The following is a 20,214-nucleotide window of genomic DNA, read 5'->3' as shown; positions in this document are numbered from 1 at the left end:
CTGTCTGTTTTTCTTGCCTACGGGGAACTTCAGTGAAGAACTCGTTGACCATGCGATCCGCTTCAATTCCAACAAAACCTGAACATAAATTCCTAGGGCTTATTTTTGACAGTAAATTGACTTTTCTTTCGCATATCAGATATCTCAAAGTAAAATGCCAAAAAGCACTAAGGATCCTTAAGGTGCTTTCCCACACCTCCTGGGGCTCTGATCGCCTCTGCCTCCTCCGAATTTACAGATCGGTGATTCGCTCGCGCCTTGATTATGGTAGTAGTGTGTATGGATCGGCAAGGCCTTCAGCCCTACGAATGCTTGACCCTATTCATCACCAGGGACTGCGGCTTTCTACAGGCGCATTTCGCACGTCGCCTATCCCCAGCCTTTACGCAGAGTCAAATGAATGGTCTCTGGAGAAGCGAAGGTTTGCTTTAGGGTTTATGTATTCGCTTAGAATTTGTTCGGTTCCCTTGCACCCTTCTCGAGAAGCTGTTGAAGAAATGAGATATAAACATACTTTTGATAACAAGCCCACTGTAATACCACCTTTTAGTATGAGAAATGCATCCAAAGCAGATTCAATTGGACTGAGTAGTACAATGCCCGTCACTCCTGTTCCACAAACTATAGCTTCGTGGGACCACTGCCTCATTTCCTGTGACCTTTCACTAACGAAAATTAAAAAGAAAGAAACTCCACCAGAATACATAAAACAGGAATTTTTTGAATTTCAGAGTAGATATTCTGGACATAACTCATACTACATGGATGGTACTAAGGCAGAATTGTTTGTTGGATGTGCTATGGTCGGCCCCTCTGTTCGCTGTGTAAAACGGATTGCGTGTACGGCCACTATTTTAACAGCAGAGTTATGCGGTCTCCTCTTGCAGTTGATCACATTGTAAAAACAAAGAGCAAGCAGTCAGTCGTGTACACTGATTCACTGAGTTCTCTGCGCTCACTCTCATCGTTAAAGACTTTGAAAAACCCAATAATCATGGAGTTACAGAATAAAATTATTGATGCTTCAAAAAGAACTATTAAAATAATTTTATGTCTGAAATGCTCCCGTGGCAAGCCTGAGCCCCAGATGATGGACGGGGTCCAACATTTTTAGGGCAGACGGACGTGCCGACCCATAAACAATTGCGCCATAGTCCAGGCGGGACCGCACCAAGGAGTTATAAAGTCGTAAGAGGCACCGTCTGTCAGACCTTCAGGACGTATCCGACAACACTGAGGATGTTTGATGAACGTAGTATGTTTCAACTCTTTCAAGGGGGGTATAAAAGTGAGCTTTTTATCAAATATTACTCCTAGAAACTTGTGCACCTCCTTTCTTAAAACAGCAACATCGTTCAAATGCAACACTGGATCTTGAGACAGGCCACGGCACAGTGAAAAGAGAACACAGACTGTCTTTTCGGGGGAGAACCCATTTTGATCAGCCCACTTGCTCATCTTATTGAATGTGAGCTGCAGTTGCCGTTCACAGCTGGACAAGTTACAAGAGGAAAACAGTATCTGCACATTGTCCACATACATTGAATAGGATACAGATGGTGGTATAATTTTTCCCAGGCTATTAATCTTCACAGCAAAGAGTGCAGCACTTAGTACAGTCGAGCCCACTTATAACGAACTTGATTGCTACGCGGCATTTGTTCGTTGTATCCAGAGTTCGTAGTAAGTGGACCACCTATAATACAGGCAAAAAGAGCAAGCGAGAAGAAAGTTAACTTTATTTTTGAAAAAAGTCCATGATGCAAGTCTGCTTCTTCAAAGCTGATCGCATCACTGCCGTTTCTAATTTTTCCAGCACGGTAATATGTTCATCACCAAGACCTCTGCTGCACACGACTTCCTTAAGCGACGCAATGTAACCGATCGCGGTTGAAGCGTTCACAGCAACCGGCGGTAGAGCAGCATCCTCGTCATCGTCCTCGTCGGTCTCTGGGCAGTTGGGAAGGGCTCGCACTTCACGCACAATAGCTTCGTCAGTGCACGGCTCCGTGATGTTGGCGTCGTCATCAGCAGAAACGAAATCGTCCCAGGCAACGTCAGGTCCGGCCAGCTGCGTGTCAACGACGCGTTGCCACAAGTCCTCGTGCGACCGGCCTTCCTGTGGGTGATCTATGGCGTCCTCGGTGCCTGGGCCCATAAAACCCGCCTTGCGGAAGCAATTTGCTATGCACTCCGCGGTGAGTTCCATCCACGCCGCCTTCAACATCTCCACGGCGGCAAGCAAGCTGATGCGAACCAGCATGGCGGCATCTGGCCGATCAATTGCGATCAACAAGCGTTGGATGACGCGCCGCCGGTAGCACACCTTGAACGCATGAATAATGCCCATATCCAGGGGCTGAATTTTGCAGGTTGCATTGGGAAGCAAGAAGAGTACTGTCACTGCACTCAAGGAAAGCTGCACATGGTGCGCCGCACAGTTATCCAGCACGGGCAGGACCTTCCTGTTTTTTCGTGCCATGTCGCGGTCAAACTCAACAAGCCACTCGGCGAATAAGTCGCGGCTCATCCAGGCTTTCGTATTGTTCCTGTAGCGTACGGGCACGTAGCTTCCAAAGCATCGCGGCTTACGTGACTTGCCAATAACAAAACGTAGCCGCCGGTCACTGCCGTCCATATTGGCACAGAGAAGAACGGTTATCCGCAACTTGCTGTTCTTACCTCCCGCGCACTTGTCGCCTTTCAAGGCATGCGTTTTAGATGGCAACATCTGATAAAACAATGCAGTCTCGTCGGCATTGTAAACGTCCCGTGGAGCATAGCTCGCAATTGTTGGGAGGTTGTCGAAAAGCCATGCATCGACGTCCTCGTTGTTCACAGACGCGGCCTCGCCGACGACCGCCTTGAAAACAATTCCGTGGCGAGCCTTAAACCGGTGGAGCCATCCATTGCCTGGGCTGAAATCGGGAAAGTCCAAAAGGAAGGCGAAGTCTTTAGCCTTGGAGAGCATCAGCGGTCCACTGATCGGAACGTTGCGAGACCGGGCGTCAGCGAACCACTTCAGCAGTGCGTCCTCAACGTCCGCGTAGGTCACCTTCCGAAGGCGCTTTCTTGTCGGGTTGGCATTCACGGTAGCACCAAAAATCTTTTCCTTGTCCTTAGCAATGGTCGAAATGGTCGATTTCGACAGTCCGTACTTCTTGACCGAATCGCCGTTTTTTGCACCTTGAGCAAGCTCATTAACAATGGCCATCTTCGTTGCAATGTCGACTGCTTTCCTTTTAGCACCTGAAGAGGTCGGCATACAGTCCGCCATCGCACCAGGCGCAAGTCAAGCCCTTGGACTCGCGCGTTGAGGCAACCTTCAAATCCCCGATCTGGGAAGAGCACGAATGCGGCAACGATGTCAACGCAGTGCCATCGCACAGAAAGAATCGACGGCTCAATATCCGCGGTCCGGGGTGGCAACGGAGCAGCAACAAATGGAGAACCGGTTTGGGCCGGTAAAGCGGGTAGAGCAGGCGCCGAACTTTCCGGATTGGTCGACGCAGATCACGTGGATGCATCCCGACGACGCGGGCGGCGCCACTTTCTCTTTCGTCACAGCGCGCGCGCGCTTTTTCGTTTTCATTTTTCAACGCGCGCTTTTTCTTTTTTTCTTTATTTTCTCCGCAAAGGAGCGTCCGGGGGACGCTCCGTGGGCGAAGTTCGTCTGCCGCGGGTTCGCAGTCGAGCGAAACCGCGCCAAGCACCACCGGCTCGGTCAACTACGGGGGCCCGACAGCTTCGCGTTCGCTCTAACCGAGTGGTGAGGCCGCAACAGTTCGTTCTATATGAGACACTGTGCCATTGCCCCAATGTATATTTTGACGGTAGCACCACCCTTGTTCGTACTAAGCGAGCGTTCGTTATATCTGCGGCCGTTATAAGCGGGCTCGACTGTACTCCATCCTGAGGGACGCCATTCTCTTGGAGAAAAACATCCGACAGGATGGAGCCCAAACGAACTTGGAAGGTCCAACCTGTCAAGAAACTTTGAATACAGCGAAGCATGTGGCCTCGGACACCATATGAGTACAAGTCTCGAAGGATCCCATATCTCCAAGTCATGTCGTAAGCCTTTTGTGGGTCAAAAAAGACAGAGATACAGTGCTGGCGATGGACAAAAGCTTCCCGAAAAGAAGTTTCCAGGCGAACAAAGTGATCTATCGTGGAACGACCTGCTCGGAAGCCGTACTGATTTCTATCAAACACACCCTCTGCCTCTAAAAAGTGTACGAAACGGCGATTAACGAGTCTCTCACAGGTTTTGCCCAAGCAGCTTGCCAATGCAATTGGGCTGTAGCTTGTCGGTAAAGGGGGATCTTTGCTAGGTTTCAGTAGAGGATAATATGTACCTTTTTCCAACAGTCAGGAAAACGAGCAGTTTCCCACAGTAAATTAAAAAAAGTGAGTAAATTGTTTAAAGATTCAGGCGATAGTCTCTCTAGCATCTCCAGTGATGTGATCGCTGCGCCAATTGCGCCAAACTGCGCCAAGGGGCTAACCCTGATACATCCTGCTACATTTTGCCGAAAAATGGGTAATCTGCGCCAAGGCTGCGCCAAAGGACCAATTTCGGTCGCCTTTCAAAATCGAGACTAAACTGAATACCGTAATTGAGCATGTCTGAGCTACCTGGCGCAAGCGGCCGCCCAACACAAAGTACTTTGCATCAATCGTCCATCCGGTCTTGCATGGTTTTTCTCGCCGTTTCTCGTTTTGCACCCTAGTCGTCTCCTGGGTCTCGTCTCGCGTCTTTAAAATTCTTACAACGATAGATGCAAGCGCTGATGTGCTGACGCTTCAACGCTAGCGTGCCGGGTACAGCCATGCCGTAGGGAGGCACTCACTTGATCAAATGACGTTTTAGCGAATGGGTTCACATTTTGCAATGAGCCGCCGCAGGCCGTCGCTGCAAAGCGTCGTAAGCGCAGCGCGCGGCGGCGGCGGCGGCGGGGGAGGGGTGGAGGGGGGGGGGGAGGATTAAATTGCGCTTTTGTTCTCTAAAACGTCAATTCGCTCAATTATTGCTCTCCGCTAAAACGTCATTCTCTCATGTGATATGGACTCGAAGCCAATGGTTGTCCGAAAACTATATTTGGTCCCTGCCTACCAGTCACCGTGGTTGCATGACGTCGGGTGTTACCGTGCCCACGTCGCTGCGGATATGGCGCTTTCTAAACTGAAACGTAAGGACCTCCGCAAGGTCATCAACATTCCTGTTATTGTTTAAATTATGCTATTACAAAAATCCTTGTTTAACTCAGACTGCTGTGTCGAAGTATTGATTACCTAGGTTTCTCTCGGTGGGCTTTCTTTTGAGAGGGACCCGGGTACGTAAAAAAATCTGCCGCAAAAGAAAGTTGGTGAAGAGAAGTGAGCTAAAACAAGGAAGGCAACGTCTGCACGCTGAACCCACACAGCGCGTTTGTTTGTCTCTAGTTCAGTCGTTGCACAAAGCGCTCCAACTTTTTGACCCTGGCTCGCCATGTCTTGCATCGACGCGCTCAGGCTCTTTTTTTTTTTTTTCGGTGTGTTTAGCTTGTATCTCGTCTGCAGGCCTGGCAAGCACGCGCTGCTGGACAGTTACATTTTGCATACAATTTTGGGAACCAGTTGGCGAGGGAGCGGAGTGGCATGGTTTCGGTTTCGATTGAACAGCCGTCTCCGCTCGCGCGACGAAGCACATGCGACTGCAAGCTGCCGAAGTTGCCCTCACGTGCATGCGAACATTATTGCACGAGAGAGGCACCAGCCGGGTCGCTTGCAATTCATTGCTTTATGTTTGCTTATTTTAACGAAAATCTGGCACTTCGGGAACAGTAAACTGTTGGCAAGTGGTTTTACGGAATTGCTTGGCAACGCCTGCAGCGGGATGTCTCAATGTCTCTTTGGAGACATTGAAATTGGACGTTCATTACTTGTCGAAGGCAAAGCGAGGCTTGCAGCAGCCTTGCAGAAAGTTTCGAAAAGCGAAACGAAAAGCACCCGCTTGTTGTATTGCAGCTTTTTCTTGTGTACTGTTCCGCTTTGCACTGCAGTAGTTAAATGTTTGATCAGTTGGAGACTGCTTCGCTTTATTATATTATATAAGTAGTAAACCTAATGCTGTGATATTTTCTACTAAGCTGGTCATTTTTAAATAAATTTTAATATGTGCAGTTTGGCTCTTATTTATTGATAGCGGGTACGTACATATGTTTATCATTTAACTGAAGCATTGCAAAATGTGTCCCCGCAGGGGGCACCTGTGAAAACAGGTGTTTGGACAGTGGCGTCTCCACATACTCCGAGCCCCGCAGGGGGTGCCTGCACCTTTAGTGCTAGGTGCTTGGTGAGTAGCGTCACCACGGACCCCAGCCACATGGGCCACCATACCCGCACGCAGGGGGCACCTGCCTTGGTAGGTGCTTGGTGAGTGGCGCCACCGCAAACCCCGAGTTATGTGGGTTTACCCACCCACGCCTGGCTGTGCGTGGCTTAACCCGTGTCCGGGGAAAAGGGGACCCTGGTGGTTGAGCTGAGCCCGGGGTATGTTTGGACCCTTCGGGGCCCCCCGGGTGAGGCAATACACCGCTTCGGCCTCTGCTTCTCGTAGACGGGTGTCCTGGCTTGGCCCGACCAGGATGATTCAGTCAGTCGCCTCTTCTACCCTCTTCTTTCTTCTTTCACTTTTCCTCCCACCTCTCTTTTCTTCTACATTCTCTTCCTTCCTTTTTCACCTTCTTAGGCGGCAAGGGCCAACCTTGAGTGGAAACAGGACCTGTCCCTGCAACCACACTAGGGTATAGTGCCCGGGCAGCACTGGTAGTGTAATTGTGTCAGCCAAGCCTTTCTTGCTATGGCACATTACCTACCCCCTTGTTGGGCTCCGTGGTGAGCGGTGCACCCGGGCACTAAACTTTCTTTCCCATCTTTATGGGTCTGCAAAACAAAACCTTCCTCGACCGGGCTCCGAAAAGAGTCCGCACCGAAGCACGTACACTTGAAGTTCCATTAGTAGCTACTCCGCAGTATCCAAAGTTTTTGGTGCTGCACTCAGAGACTGATCCCCGAATTCATAGATGTGACTTGCTCTGAAGTCGAGCTTCAACTTGCTCAAGTCCGTCTTGCGACGAGCAAGCGCGCTTCATAAACGCACCTTAACTTGAACCGATCTTGAACGGAGCTTGAAGCGAACTTGAAGTGCCCAAATTTCAAGACTGGGTTGGACCTATCTTGAACGCGACTTCGTAGTCATTTCAACATGGCGGCTTGCTGATGTGATGTCGCATATGGGATCGCCGCGTTCAATATTTGTGTCCTGTAATTGCGGTGTTGCCCTCGGTGACGGGTATATTTCGCCGAAAGAAGCGGCCATTCCTCCGTGATTGAATGCATCCCACCGGGATATGCGACGACGAACGGCAACGGCGCGGGAGCTGCTCGGCCGCGACTTGACAGCCTGATCCGAACGGCGACGACAGGCGGCTGCCGCTGATACCCAAGCTACAGTTGCTCGACTTTTGCTGGCAAGATGTTTCTAGCTGTCAACATTTCATAACAGACGGTGTGCGGCGCAATCGGGAGAGTGACGCGTCTCACCGTAAGGCATCTGTTGCTCGGGCTGCTCGGACTCGTCCACTTCCCCGGCGCTCCCGGAATCATCCGCCTCCTTCGAGTAACCGGGTTCACGCACGCGTGTATCAAGAGCCCGGGCCCCGGTGGCGATTATGCGGACATTTATGAGAACTTCAAAGCAGTTGCCTGCATAAACTATCAGGTGGGTTCCCCCGCTTACCGAAAATAAACAAGTCTCCAGAGCTTCTGGCGCGAAGGGCCTGAGCAAGCATGTGTAGTGCGCACGCACGTTTTCTGATGCAAGCTCTTGACCCCTAATTTGTAACGTTCCCTGTATGCGCGCTAGCAGTTGTTAAAAACAAAAAGTGCCGAAAAAATACAAGGACACAGAAAAAGAGAAAATGGACAAGGCGCCTTGTCCTGCTTCCCTTCGTCTGTGTCCCTGCATTTATTCGGCGCTTTTTGTTTGCAATGAACCAACTGCCCCAAATATCCACTTTATTGCAGCAGTTATTCCCACTTCTTTGTTGTTTGTGCTGGATTACTTGTTTTAAAAAAATGACGTGTAGTATGTACTTGCCCCCTGCGTCAGTAAAATAAATATGAAAAATCAGGAATGCTTTCTAGTTTGGTGTTGCCATGCATTTCAACTTCTCAAGTGATCTCTGAAGGGTCAAATGGCTGCTTAGAACAAAATTGGTCATATAGCTGCTGAAAACTCACTCGAATCCATTTACAGATGTGACACATTTCAACAAATGTTTTTTAACAAGTTTTGATGCGTTGTTTCACTACTATATTTGTTCAGTAGCTGTTCACCACAAAACATTATACTTCTCGAATTACATCTCACTTAAAGTTAGTCGAAAGGCTTTGCTGAAAGAAGGCATATCTTCTTTTCTTAAGATTTCTGCAACATTTGACAAGTGGATGTGTCGAAAGCGTTGTTTAGTACTATGCTGAGGAGTGTTTACCAACTTTCCCCGAAACAATATCTAATGAAACAATAGCCACCGGTTTAATTTTTTTTTGCTCTAAAAGATTTATTACTATGCACAGGTTTGCACCAAGCTCGATTCGCGGGCACAACACTTTTGTGCCCACTCCACAATCAAAATATTATTGCCTCGTGAAGAAAAAAATACATCACAATTCTTCCACTGCAATAAAGGCGAGACAAAGTGAGTTGACCTTTTTTATGATTGTTCACTCGCACTAAACTTCACACCCATGCACATATTATCTGCATGCAACCTCCATAATGAAGATGTTGGGATGATAATTTGTCAAATTCTTGAAAACATCATATATTGTCTCTCTGACTCGTAACATTTATTAACTCATTCAGGTACAACACCGCCCAAATAAAGACTCGAAACACTGCTGAAAGAAAAAGACAATCCCTATGCCTCGTTGGGTAGTGGAAATTATCACTATGTGCGCAGCATCACATAACCTAGGGAAAACGAGCCATCCTTGCTGCTCTGCCAGTCATACCAGCCAGGGGACAATGTTGAGATCAGTGCGACTGCCAGCTGAAAGGGATAGAAAAACAAGCAGTCTGAATCCAGAGTGGTACTGTATCGGTATGGTGCCTGGAATGCATCTCCGACTGGTGTGTCTAGAGTGTCCAAAGAAGTGGTCCCTGAATTTCTGCCCGGTGCGTCATACAAGTGTCATACTGTCGCCGGTCGCAATCCTCCCAGCGGCGGTGGTTGATGTGGCAGACGCCTGTTCTGCTGCAGGTCACTCTCCAGTTCGACAGTCCACTGAAGCTCCAGCAGCCGGTGGTTGGGACGCCGTGACAACAGCGACACTCGTGTTCGGCTCGTGGTACTCGCGGCAGCTCTTTAACTTTTCAATGGCCAACCGCCAGGATCGCAACATGCAATAGCGTGACATTTCGACTTCTGTGACGTCATTCGTTGCCTCTTCGTGACCACTTTTGATGTATGGGCAGTAAAGGAGGCTAAACACACCAGTCGAAGACTCGCTCCAGGCACCATACTCGTCAGTAGTTGAAATGGTCACTGCGTGCACAGCATCACGTAACCTAGGGAGAATGAGCCATCCTTGCTGCTCTGCCAGTCATGTCAGCCAGGGGGCAATGTTGGGAAGATCAGTGCAACTGCCACCTGAAAGGGGTGGAAAAACAAGCAGGCTAAGTTCAGAGTGGTACTGTATAGGACCCCCCTTCCTCGTGGCACCAATGTGAATGGGGATAATACGTATGTTGCACGGTGTGCACATTTTCAAACTTTTGAGCACATAGTGAGCCACAGTTCATTAATCACAATCATTCATATAATCCCTAACTGAAATGCTTTGTTTAACTGATGTTTATGTATATGATGTTTATCACAAATATGATGTGATTTATGCTTTGCTTGGGCATAATGACCTAAACCTAGAACAGTCGAAATAAGATAAAGATGAAGGAAGGTATGCAAAGCGACCATCCATTTCATATGCGCACCTCCCTCCATCCTTGTCTTGTTTGCATTTTTGTGATCTTCTCATTTATTATGGGATCATGCTTTTTGCATTATTTTACAAGTTATTTTCTCTTTGATTCTTGCATTTCTAAGTGGCATGCCTTGTGAACGCTGTGTCCTGCATGTTTCTTTCCCCAGTGAAAATACCCGTTTTCTTTTCTTGATTGTGTTAGGACTAATGTGAACCCTGTGCTAAAAATATGGTGGAACGTATTGCTTCCTTTGTTTATGTTTCATTACTCGCTGCACACTTAGTAATGTATGAGCCTCAATATTGCTGTCCCACTTCCGAAATAAAAGAATTTTAATGGCTGCAACCTGTGCATTAGCCTCCTTGTTTGTCTTGTAATCATGAAACACTAACGACATAAAACCTGCAAAAAGGGAATGGCTCAAGCTGTTGACAAACAAACATACAGACCAGAGCTGCTTATTTAGATACATATCCCAACATGCGGCTCTGACGGGCAAACACAAAATAATTTTCTGGAGGTGGCCCTGCACATCTAGAGGCCCTGAAAGACTCCAAGTTTTGTTTACAGATAGCTGAGATGCTAAATTATAGAAAAAAAATCATTCTGACCAACCTCGTATAGCCTACACCAAATGCTGCACATACATTTGGCAGTTGAGGAAAATAGAAGGAGTGCAAGCTTGTGCTTATATCTAGGAAACAACTGTGCTGGTGAACAATTTATCTCCCGGTGGTCCACAATGAGTGCATTTCAGTCATCAGTTTAAAATTGTGCACAAATAGAAAGGAACAGAGGAGAGAGAAGAGACAAGCACAAACTCGCAATTCAATGTATTGAAGGAAGAAAAAAGAACAGCCTGTAGCAACAGCTTGAGCCGAGGCCACACCGTCCTCGGCTCAAGCTGTTGCTACAGGCTGTTCTTTTTTCTTCCTTCAATACATTGAATTGCGAGTTTGTGCTTGTCTCTTCTCTCTCCTCTGTTCCTTTCTATTTGTGCACAATTTTAACCATGTTCTATCATAACCAACTCGCCCAACTAACCACCTTAATTCAGTCATCAGGTTTTCTAGTTTATGCAAATTTTCATAGTCACTAAACAGCCTTTTCAGGTTGCTTACATATTTCCAAGCTTAGACGTTGTGCGAGTCGTAAGCTTGTGAATGCAAACTAGTGTGTCACAAGCTTCATGGTTGTGTGGCGCAGAAGAAAAACAATGTGACGAAGATACGAGAGGAGGGCCATGGTCGTAACAAAAACGGCTCGGGTCCTAAATGACTTCCTATTAAACAATTACAGTGGTGCGAGCATTTACTGCCGTAGCCAAAGATGTTCAAGCAGCCAAATAAACACGGCACTGAAGAGTACAGCGACGAACTGATGGTTGTCACTGAACTCGACGAACGATCAGGGTGTCACAGTTGTCTTGAAACAGTCCGGCATATGTTTTTATGAACAAGTAGAATGTCTGGCCGTACTGAAACATGTTATACCAATCTCTGGAACAGTGTGTCGCATGCAGAATTGGGCAGCCACAACTTTTCAATCAGTGAAGCAACTGCAGCTCTGAGACATGGTCGCACAGGCGGAAGAGCGATGAGCGGCCTTTCACATCCAGACGACGGTAGGCTATAAAAGCAAATTTCTGCAGTCATGTCAGCGGGAAGGGATGCTTTCTGCTGTTAGTCCACTCATTTGCAGCATTGCTGACATTGATGTGGTGCTCCCAGGCATCATAGTCACTTATTTATGAGAAGACAATGGGTACCGACCTGTAATGCTTGATAGACATCTAACAGGAAGTCGCCTAAGCCCTAAAGTGCCCTTTTACGAAACCACAGCATGCAGCTGCATTCAACAGCTTGAGCGCTTTACTCATGTCCTCGTTACTTCATCTTTCTCCTGCTCAACAGATGGTTCCCCTTCCTACCAGTGCACCATTGGCTGCAGCAGCACACTGACTCGTTGTGGACAGGGGGCACTCACTGTGCACAGGGGGCACAACATGACCATGCTCATTTACTTGCCTGGAAATTAGGTCCAGCCCAGACCGCATTCACTGGCTGAAAAAGCAGTTCCCTTCCTAAAAAAAAAAAAAGAAAAGTTTATGTAAGGCACTTCACAAAGCTAATATTTCCTAAGGTGCTACTCCTGCTCCTGGACTTCATCTTTAGGGAAGAGACTTCTGCAAACCGTATAAAATGGTTTGACTTCAATCCACGGCTGTCGCAAATGAGAGAGTGGCAGCGTCGAGACTATTAACAGCCGAAATAATCAAATAGAAATTAGAAAAAAACTAAAATTTTAAAGAGAGCTTTTTGATTACAGAAGGTTAACAACCCTGCCTCTGCGCACCAAACATCAGTGACAGTTCCACTGCCTCATGCACAACATGTTCTGGGCCAGAGTTTTTGCCCGCGAAAGCCCGACGAGGTAAACATAGCTGCGAAAACTATGATGCCCGGTAGCTACTTCCTGGTTTCGATCACCGAAAGCACAGGCACCGCGCCCAACGCTTTATGTAGTGGCGCCCATTAACACAAGCCTTCGTAGAAACATGTAAGCAACACAAAATAACGTTTAAAACAGCCGAAAGAGCGCTTAGGCCAGGCCGCGTAGTTTACAGTTTACATATCCGAGAGTACTACGCCGCATAGTTTGCAGTAAGGAAATGTTGTAGAACACTTACCTACTTTGAGCTCCGCTTCAATTCACAGTCCTTTACCTTCCGCATCGGGAGTTCCAAGCGCTTTTTCGTTACTAGAGTCCCGTAGGAAGATCCTATGAGGATTTTAAACTTTCTCGTTGAGGCGTGTGGACGCGGCACCGGAGTCAGGCCCTCACTCGAATACCTTTTCATGCTTGTTGAACCCAGATAAGCATTTGTTTCTCGTCTTCAGTGAATCCTAGTTCAAGCTTCTCCCGAGTTTTCATAATGAAGGAGATGTCGAAACTCACTTGACGCCAAATATGTCCACAAGCGAGGGACGCCAACGAGCAAAACGAAAAGAAACAGGCCAGGAGCCATCGCTCAAATGAGCCAACGTTGCTAGACGGAAAAGCACATTTGTCTAGAAAACGCGTACAACGTTAGTTTCGAAACCTGCTAAACAGCATCTTTCACGATTTGCGTTTCGTAAAGACATGCTATGAAGAAAATTTTAAGAAGCAACTTCTTTTTGACGTTTGAAACCCTTTTTAAGAGAAAAACTGCAACCTACTCTCGCTCCCAGGCGGGAAGCAGCGCGAGCGCTCGCGACTTGAACGGGACTTGACGAAGGAAGTTCGCGGGAGCGTCTATGAAACGTAAAAGCCAGCTTGAGCGTTTTCAAGTCGAACTTGGTGTTGAGGCGGACTTCAGCAAGTCGAAGTCCGGCTTCAGTTGAAGTCACATCTATGAATTCGGGGGTGAGAAACCACTAAGTAAACTGTCCCCTTTTCTTGTCGCGAAAACTCTAGAGGGCGTTGTGGGAAGGACTTTTCAGGCTAAGAAGATGATATCAGGTGACCTCCTCGTAGAGGTTCACACTAAGATCCGGAGTGATGCTCTACTAGCATTAAACTCAGTCTCCGATTACAAAGTCACCGTAACCCCCCACCGCACACTGAATACAGTACAAGGCGTAATTTCTGAAGAAGACCTGTTAGAAACTCCAGAAACGGAAATTGTTGAGGGCCTCTCCAGCCAGGGTGTGATCGCCGCACGGCGCATCACACTTCGACGTGACGGCGTGGAACACAAGACAAAACACATCGTACTGACCTTTGCAATGACCACCCTTCCTCCAGCTGTCAAGGCAGGTTACCTGCATTGCCGCGTTCGGCCATACGTACCGAACCCGCTGCGCTGCTTCAAGTGCCAACGTTTCGGCCACAGCTCGCAGAGCTGCCGCGGATCTGACTTGTGTGCGAGGTGCTCTAGCAAAGAACATCTCGCAGATCACTGTGAGAACGATCCAAAGTGCACTAATTGCGAAGGGAAGCACGCTGCATACTCTCGGTCTTGTTCTCTCTGGAAGCAAGAAAAAGAAATACTTACGTTGAAGGTCCAAGAGAACATTCCATACCACGAGGCAAAGAAGCGTGTCTTGTTTGCCTCACGTGGCTCATATGCAGAGGCTTTGCACAGGGGACCTGCACGGCCAATGGTGTCCATGGGGACGCAGACATCTTCGGGTGACCTGCGTGTCCCGTCGGGGTCCCCCTCCACCTCGGGAGTGGTGCGGCAAACACCGCCCCCGAGCTCTAGGAAAGATGTGGGCGTGCCCACACCCAGTAAGGAGCAGGGCTTGGCGACCCTTGCTCCTCCCACTGCCCTGCCTCCCAAAGGACGGGGTATGGCACTCCGTCCTTCTGGTACCCAGAGGAACCCTGGCCTGCCAACCAAGCCAGCGGCATCCAAGGGTCAGCCATTGGTGACAACCACTGACGAGCCAATGGATCAAAGTGGGCTCAAGTCCGACGAGGACGGGTCCATGTCGGGGTCGGAGTATTCCCTTCCTGGCACTGGTGGATCCACCAGTGAGCAGAAGGGTGCCACTAAAAAGAAACACTCCTCGTATGAAGATTGATTTTAAGACCTGAAAATATATCCCTTGTCTGTACGTACTTAAGCTTTCCTTCATTTTTACGTTTTTAGCTTTTTAGATTTCGCCCTTTTTTTTTTTTAAAACCCCGCAGGGGGCATTTGTGAAAGCAGGTGTTTGGAGAGTGGCGTCTCCACGGACCCCGAGCCATGCGGGTTCGCCCGCCCACGTATGGCTGTGCGTGGCTTTCCCGTGTCTGGGGAAAAGGGCATCCTGGTGGTTGAGCCGAGCCCGGGGTAGGTTTGGACCCTTCGGGGCCCCCCGGGCGAGGCAATACACCACTTCGGCCCCCGCTTCTCATAGACGGGAGTCCTGGTAAGGCCCGGCCAGGATGATTCAGTCTAGTCGCCACTTCTACTATCCCCTCCCTTCCTTCACCCTTGTCTTCTCCTTCTTTTCACTCTTCTCATTTCTCTTCTTTCCTTTTTCAACTCTTTTGGCGGCAAGGGCTAACCCTGGGTGGCTACAGACACCTTGTCTAGAACCACACTTGGTTATAGAAACTGGGCAGCACTAATAGAGTAACGTCTTCAGCCAAGCCATTCTTGTTATGGAGCGTTACCTATTCCCTTGTTGGGCTCGGTGGTGGGCGGTGCACCACAGTTTCCGAAAACCCTCCCCCTTCATATGGGTTCCAAACTTAAACCTTTTGATCGGCCCCCCAAAAGGGGCCGCACCGAAGCACTGAACATGATGAAAGAATCTTTCGTACTGCAGAAATTCCCGAAATTCCTTGTAATGCACTCGGAAGGTGACAAGCCACTTGGCAAACTTTCTCCCTTTCTGGTCTCCAAAGTTCTTGAAGGTGTTATTGGCGCCAATTACAGTGCAAAAAAGATGGCTTCTGATGATCTCCTTGTCGAGGTCAACACAAAGCAGCAGAGTGATTCCCTTCTCAAACTCAACCTTGTCTCCGACTACAAGGTAAGCGTCAGTCCTCACCGCAAACTGAACAGTGTTCAAGGAGTCATTTCTGAGGATGACTTGCTTGACTCACCTGAGCCAGAGATAATTGAGGGCCTCTCTAGTCAAGGAGTTACAGATGCACGACGAATCACTATCCGCCGTGATGGTGTGGAACGGAAGACGAAACACATCATTTTGACTTTCGATTCAACCACTCTGCCACAGACTGTAAAAGCAGGTTACTTTCAATGCCAGGTCCGACCTTATGTGCCGAACCCTCAACGGTGCTTTAAGTGCCAGAGGTTTGGCCATGGGTCACGGAACTGTCGGGGAAGGGACACCTGTGCAAAGTGCTCCAGCAAGGAGCACGTCGCAGATGTGTGCGATAATGAGCCTCATTTTGCGAACTGTAGTGGCAACCACCCGGCATACTCTCGATCTTGCCCTGTGTGGAAAGACGAGAAAGGAGTTCTTACATTAAAAGTTACTGAAAACATTACTTACACTGAGGCAAAGAAGCGTTTTGCTTTTGTTTCAAAAGGCACTTATGCCGAGGCCGTGCGGAGGGGACCAGCTCGGCCAATGGTTTCGATGGGAACGCAGACGTCTCCGGACGACCTGCATCTCCCATCACGGTCCCCCTCGAAACCCCCGGGAGCGGCGCCAGTGGCACCGCCTCCGAACCGCAAGGTGAATGCTGCCTTGCCAGCATCCACCCCAGAACAGGAGATGACGTCTCCTGCTCAACCAGCTGCTTCGACCTCTCGGGGTCGGGGCCTACCTCCCCACACCTCTGCTCCCCAGAAGAAGCCTGGGGAAGTGCCAAAGCAGTCGACCTCCAAGGGCCAGCTGCCAGCAACTGCAGACGAGCCCATGGATGAGGGTGGGTCGAGATCTTATGAGGAGGCTCTCCTCTCAAGATCAGAGTCCACCCCCTCTGCCTCCGGTGACTCTAATCGGAGGCAGAATAACCCCCCCAAAAAAACAAAGTGCACCGCGTGTAAAAATAGATTTTAAACCGTAAGGAATATCGCTTTTTAGTAGAATTTGTATGTTATGATACTTATTTTGTTTTAAATGGTTAAAAATATAGGTATAATGCAGTGGAACTGCCGCGGTCTTTTTCGAAATATTGACGATGTCAACTTTTTTCTCGATGAGCTCCAGCCTGTTGCCATCTGTTTACAAGAGACTCATCTTAATGAAACACATACACAGGTACTACAGCGACATCAGGTTTTTAGAAAGGACCGTGTTTCTTGCAACAGCTCTTCTGGTGGAGTAGCTGTGGTTGTGCAGAGTGGTATTGCCTGTACTCCTGTCCCTCTCGCGACCCACTTAGAGGCAGTAGCAGTTTGTGTTCTGCTTGACCGCCTAATTACAATTGTCTCGCTTTACCTTCCACCAAACCTTCCAGTGCATGTACATGACCTGCAAGGACTTGTGGGCCAACTCCCGCAACCTTTCTTAATCTTAGGAGATTTTAATGCACACCACCCCATGTGGGGCAGTGGTCGTCAAGACTCCCGTGGTGGTGTCATAGAATGTTTTTTACTGTCATCTGGCCTTTGCCTTTTAAACAAGAGACAACAGACTTTTTTTAGTGCACCTCATAACACTTTTATTTCCATTGATCTTTCCATATCATCACCTGCTTTACTTCCTTGTTTTTCTTGGAAGGTTTTAGAAAATCCTTTTGGTAGTGACCATTTTCCTGTAATTTTAGAAAGTTCAGTATCCCTTCGAGCTTGTGCTCCCAAGTGGAAATTAGATAAAGCCGATTGGGCTTTATTTTCTCTGGAGGCAGCCGTCAATCCCGCTGTTTTTTTAGCTATGTCTCTTGAGGAAGCGACTCTTTACCTTACTGAAAAAATTATAAATGCTGCTTCTCTGTCAGTTCCCCGAACTTCTGGAAATATTCCCAAGAAATGCAAGCCTTGGTGGAACAAGGACTGTACGACCACCATAAAAGCTCAGAATAAGGCTTGGGGAAGGTTTCGGCGGTACCCGACTGTTCAGAACAAGATTAAATTCAAACAGTGCAAAGCAAAAGCTCGTTGGACACGAAAACAAGCCAAGAGGACCTCATGGGTAAAATATGTATCCTTTCTGAACAGTTTTGTTTCTGCAAAAGAGGTATGGGATCGTGTTCGGAAAATTCGGGGTACTTACCACTCCTTCAGTATTCCCCTTTTTCCTTCATCATCCCCATCACTAAAAGATCAGGCTGACATTCTTGCTGATCATTTTCGAGAGGTCTCCAGTTCTTCAAATTACTGTACTAAATTTAAAAAGTTCAGGTCTTTGGCAGAAAAACAGCCAATTGATTTCTCTGGAAGTGATACTGGTTACAACCGGCCGTTCACAATGCATGAACTTGAAATAGCCCTTGCAGTAAGGAAGCAGTCAGCACCTGGCCCAGATATGATTCATTATGAACTGCTGAGGCACTTGTCGGCTGAATCCTTGATGAATTTGTTGTCTTTCTTTAATCATTTATGGGCAGCTTCTTGTTTTCCACAGTGCTGGAAGCAAGCACACATCATTCCCATCTTGAAGCCTGGCAAAGACCCTTCCCTACCATCAAGTTATCGGCCTATCGCTTTGACTAGTTGTCTAGGAAAAACTTATGAACGGCTTATAAACAGAAGGCTAGTATACATTCTAGAACAAAAGAAAATTTTCGATAAAAACCAGTGTGGTTTTAGAAGAGGTCGCTCAACCTTGGATCACCTTGTCCGGTTAGAGACTTTTGTTCGTGAGGCTTTTGTGAACCGGCAGCATTGCCTTTCTGTCTTTTTTGATTTACAGAAAGCTTATGATACGGCATGGCGGTACGGAATACTTCAGGACCTGTATAGGTGCGGTGTTCGAGGTCGCATGCTGTGTTGCATAAAGGACTTCTTGACAGACCGTTGTTTTCAGGTCCGCCTGGGATCCACGCTCTCGGATGTTTTTACACAGGAAAACGGCGTCCCACAGGGAGGTGTCTTGAGTGTTACCTTGTTCGCAATTAAGATCAACAGCCTCGCTGCAGTTATACTATCATCAGTTTTTTATTCATTGTATGTAGACGATGTCCAGATTGCTTTCTCCTCATGCAACTTGTCAATTTGTGAGCGCCAATTGCAGATAGCAATAAATAGGATGAGTAAGTGGGCTGATGAAAATGGTTTTCGGTTTGCACCAGAAAAAACAGTGTGCGTGCCTTTTTCATTACGTCGGGGGTTGTCGCTAGATCCCAGCTTGCAGATGAATGGCACTGACATAACCGTTAGGCATGAACACAAGTTTTTGGGTGTTATTTTTGATAAGAAGCTCACTTTTCAGCTCCATCTAAAGGAACTGAAGCGAAAGTGTCTTAAATCTGCCAATGTTCTCAAGGTACTTGCACACATGTCCTGGGGTTCTGACAGGAGATGCCTCCTGCGACTCTACAACTCGCTGGTTCGTTCCCGTCTCGATTATGGTGCAGTTGTACATGGCTCGGCACGACCGTCATCTTTAAAAATGCTGGATCCTGTGCATCACCTTGGGCTTCGACTTGCCACGGGGGCCTTCCGAACGTCGCCTGTTCCGAGTTTGTATGCAGAGACACACCAAATGCCACTAGAAAAGCGAAGACAGTTCCTCAGCCTATGCTATAGTTATAAAGTCAAATCTGATCCTGAACACCCATCCTATCGTTGCTTGCAGGTATCTCCTTTTTCACGTCTTTTTGAGAACAAGCCAAGTATAGTACGGCCTTTAAGCCTCCGCATTCAATGCATGTCTACATCCCTGCAACTTGCGCTCCCTGAGCGTAGCTTGATGACGAGAGTTCGAAGCATTGCTCCTTGGAAGGCGGTTCACTATACCTGTGACTGGTCGCTAGCGAAATACAATAAGCGATCTGTTGCACCACTAGTTCTTCAGCAAGAGTTTATGGCCTTGCAAGCTAAGTATAAGGACTATGCACAATTCTTCACTGATGGTGCAAAAACTCCACACTTTGTCGGTTCAGCTGTATATTCAGAACACTTTGTAAAAGCTCGACGGCTTCACTCTGTTGCCAGCATTTTTACTGCAGAACTTTATGGTGTGCTCATGGTTATTGAATATATATTAGGCAACAACATCAAAAAAGCTATTTTGTTTGTGGACTCCCAGAGTGCTATCCTCTCAATTTGTTCACTCAATGATTCTAAGAATCTGCTCGTGCAACAAGTACAGGCAGAGTTAAACCTGGCTTTCCAAATGGGATACAATATCAAGCTGTGCTGGGTACCAAGCCATGTGGGAATTTCAGGTAATGAAAAGGCGGATAGGCTAGCAGCCTCCGTTAAGGATGCTCTGGAAGCACCTGTTCAGCTGCCTCAAGAAGATTTTAAACCGGTTCTCAAAAAAGCAGTTTATTATGCCTGGCAGCAAGACTGGGACAAAGAAATAAATAATAAGCTACATGTTATCAAACCACGTTTGGAGTTATGGGAGAGTTCGCACCATAGAGACTGTCGCCATGAAGTGTTAATGTGTCGCTTGAGAATTGGACATTCACGTATCACCCATCGACATCTTCTTTGTGGTGGGGACACCCCAGTCTGTGAGCATTGCGGTGAATCGCTAACTATACTGCATATTCTATGGCACTGCAAATTCTTTGATCAGGAACGCCGGACGAGTTTTCCTTTACTTTCTGGATATCAATTCCAT

The 20,214-nt window shown here is 47.8% G+C and overlaps 1 protein-coding gene across 1 annotated transcript; it reads right to left on the bottom strand.

Moving 5' to 3' along the window:
- Nucleotides 1-1,717: 1,717 nt before the first annotated feature.
- Nucleotides 1,718-2,735, bottom strand: LOC115325908 (tigger transposable element-derived protein 6-like). The gene has a single exon (XM_029986637.3). The coding sequence runs from the start codon at nt 2,729-2,731 to the stop codon at nt 1,739-1,741; it is 993 nt and encodes a 330-aa protein (XP_029842497.3). The 5' UTR covers nt 2,732-2,735; the 3' UTR covers nt 1,718-1,738.
- Between the last annotated feature and the right edge of the window lie 17,479 nt (nt 2,736-20,214).

This window comes from Ixodes scapularis, unplaced genomic scaffold, assembly GCF_016920785.2.
Source record: "Ixodes scapularis isolate PalLabHiFi unplaced genomic scaffold, ASM1692078v2 PGA_scaffold10__122_contigs__length_95168666, whole genome shotgun sequence".
Classification (NCBI taxonomy): Eukaryota; Metazoa; Arthropoda; class Arachnida; order Ixodida; family Ixodidae; genus Ixodes; species Ixodes scapularis.
The sequence above is the reverse complement of the archived record's forward strand: the minus strand, read 5'-3'. Positions and strand labels throughout refer to the sequence as shown.

Bases quoted from the DNA above. Each gene is read 5' to 3' on its own strand.
- LOC115325908 (XM_029986637.3), bottom strand. From the start codon at position 2,731: ATGTTGCCATCTAAAACGCATGCCTTGAAAGGCGACAAGTGCGCGGGA.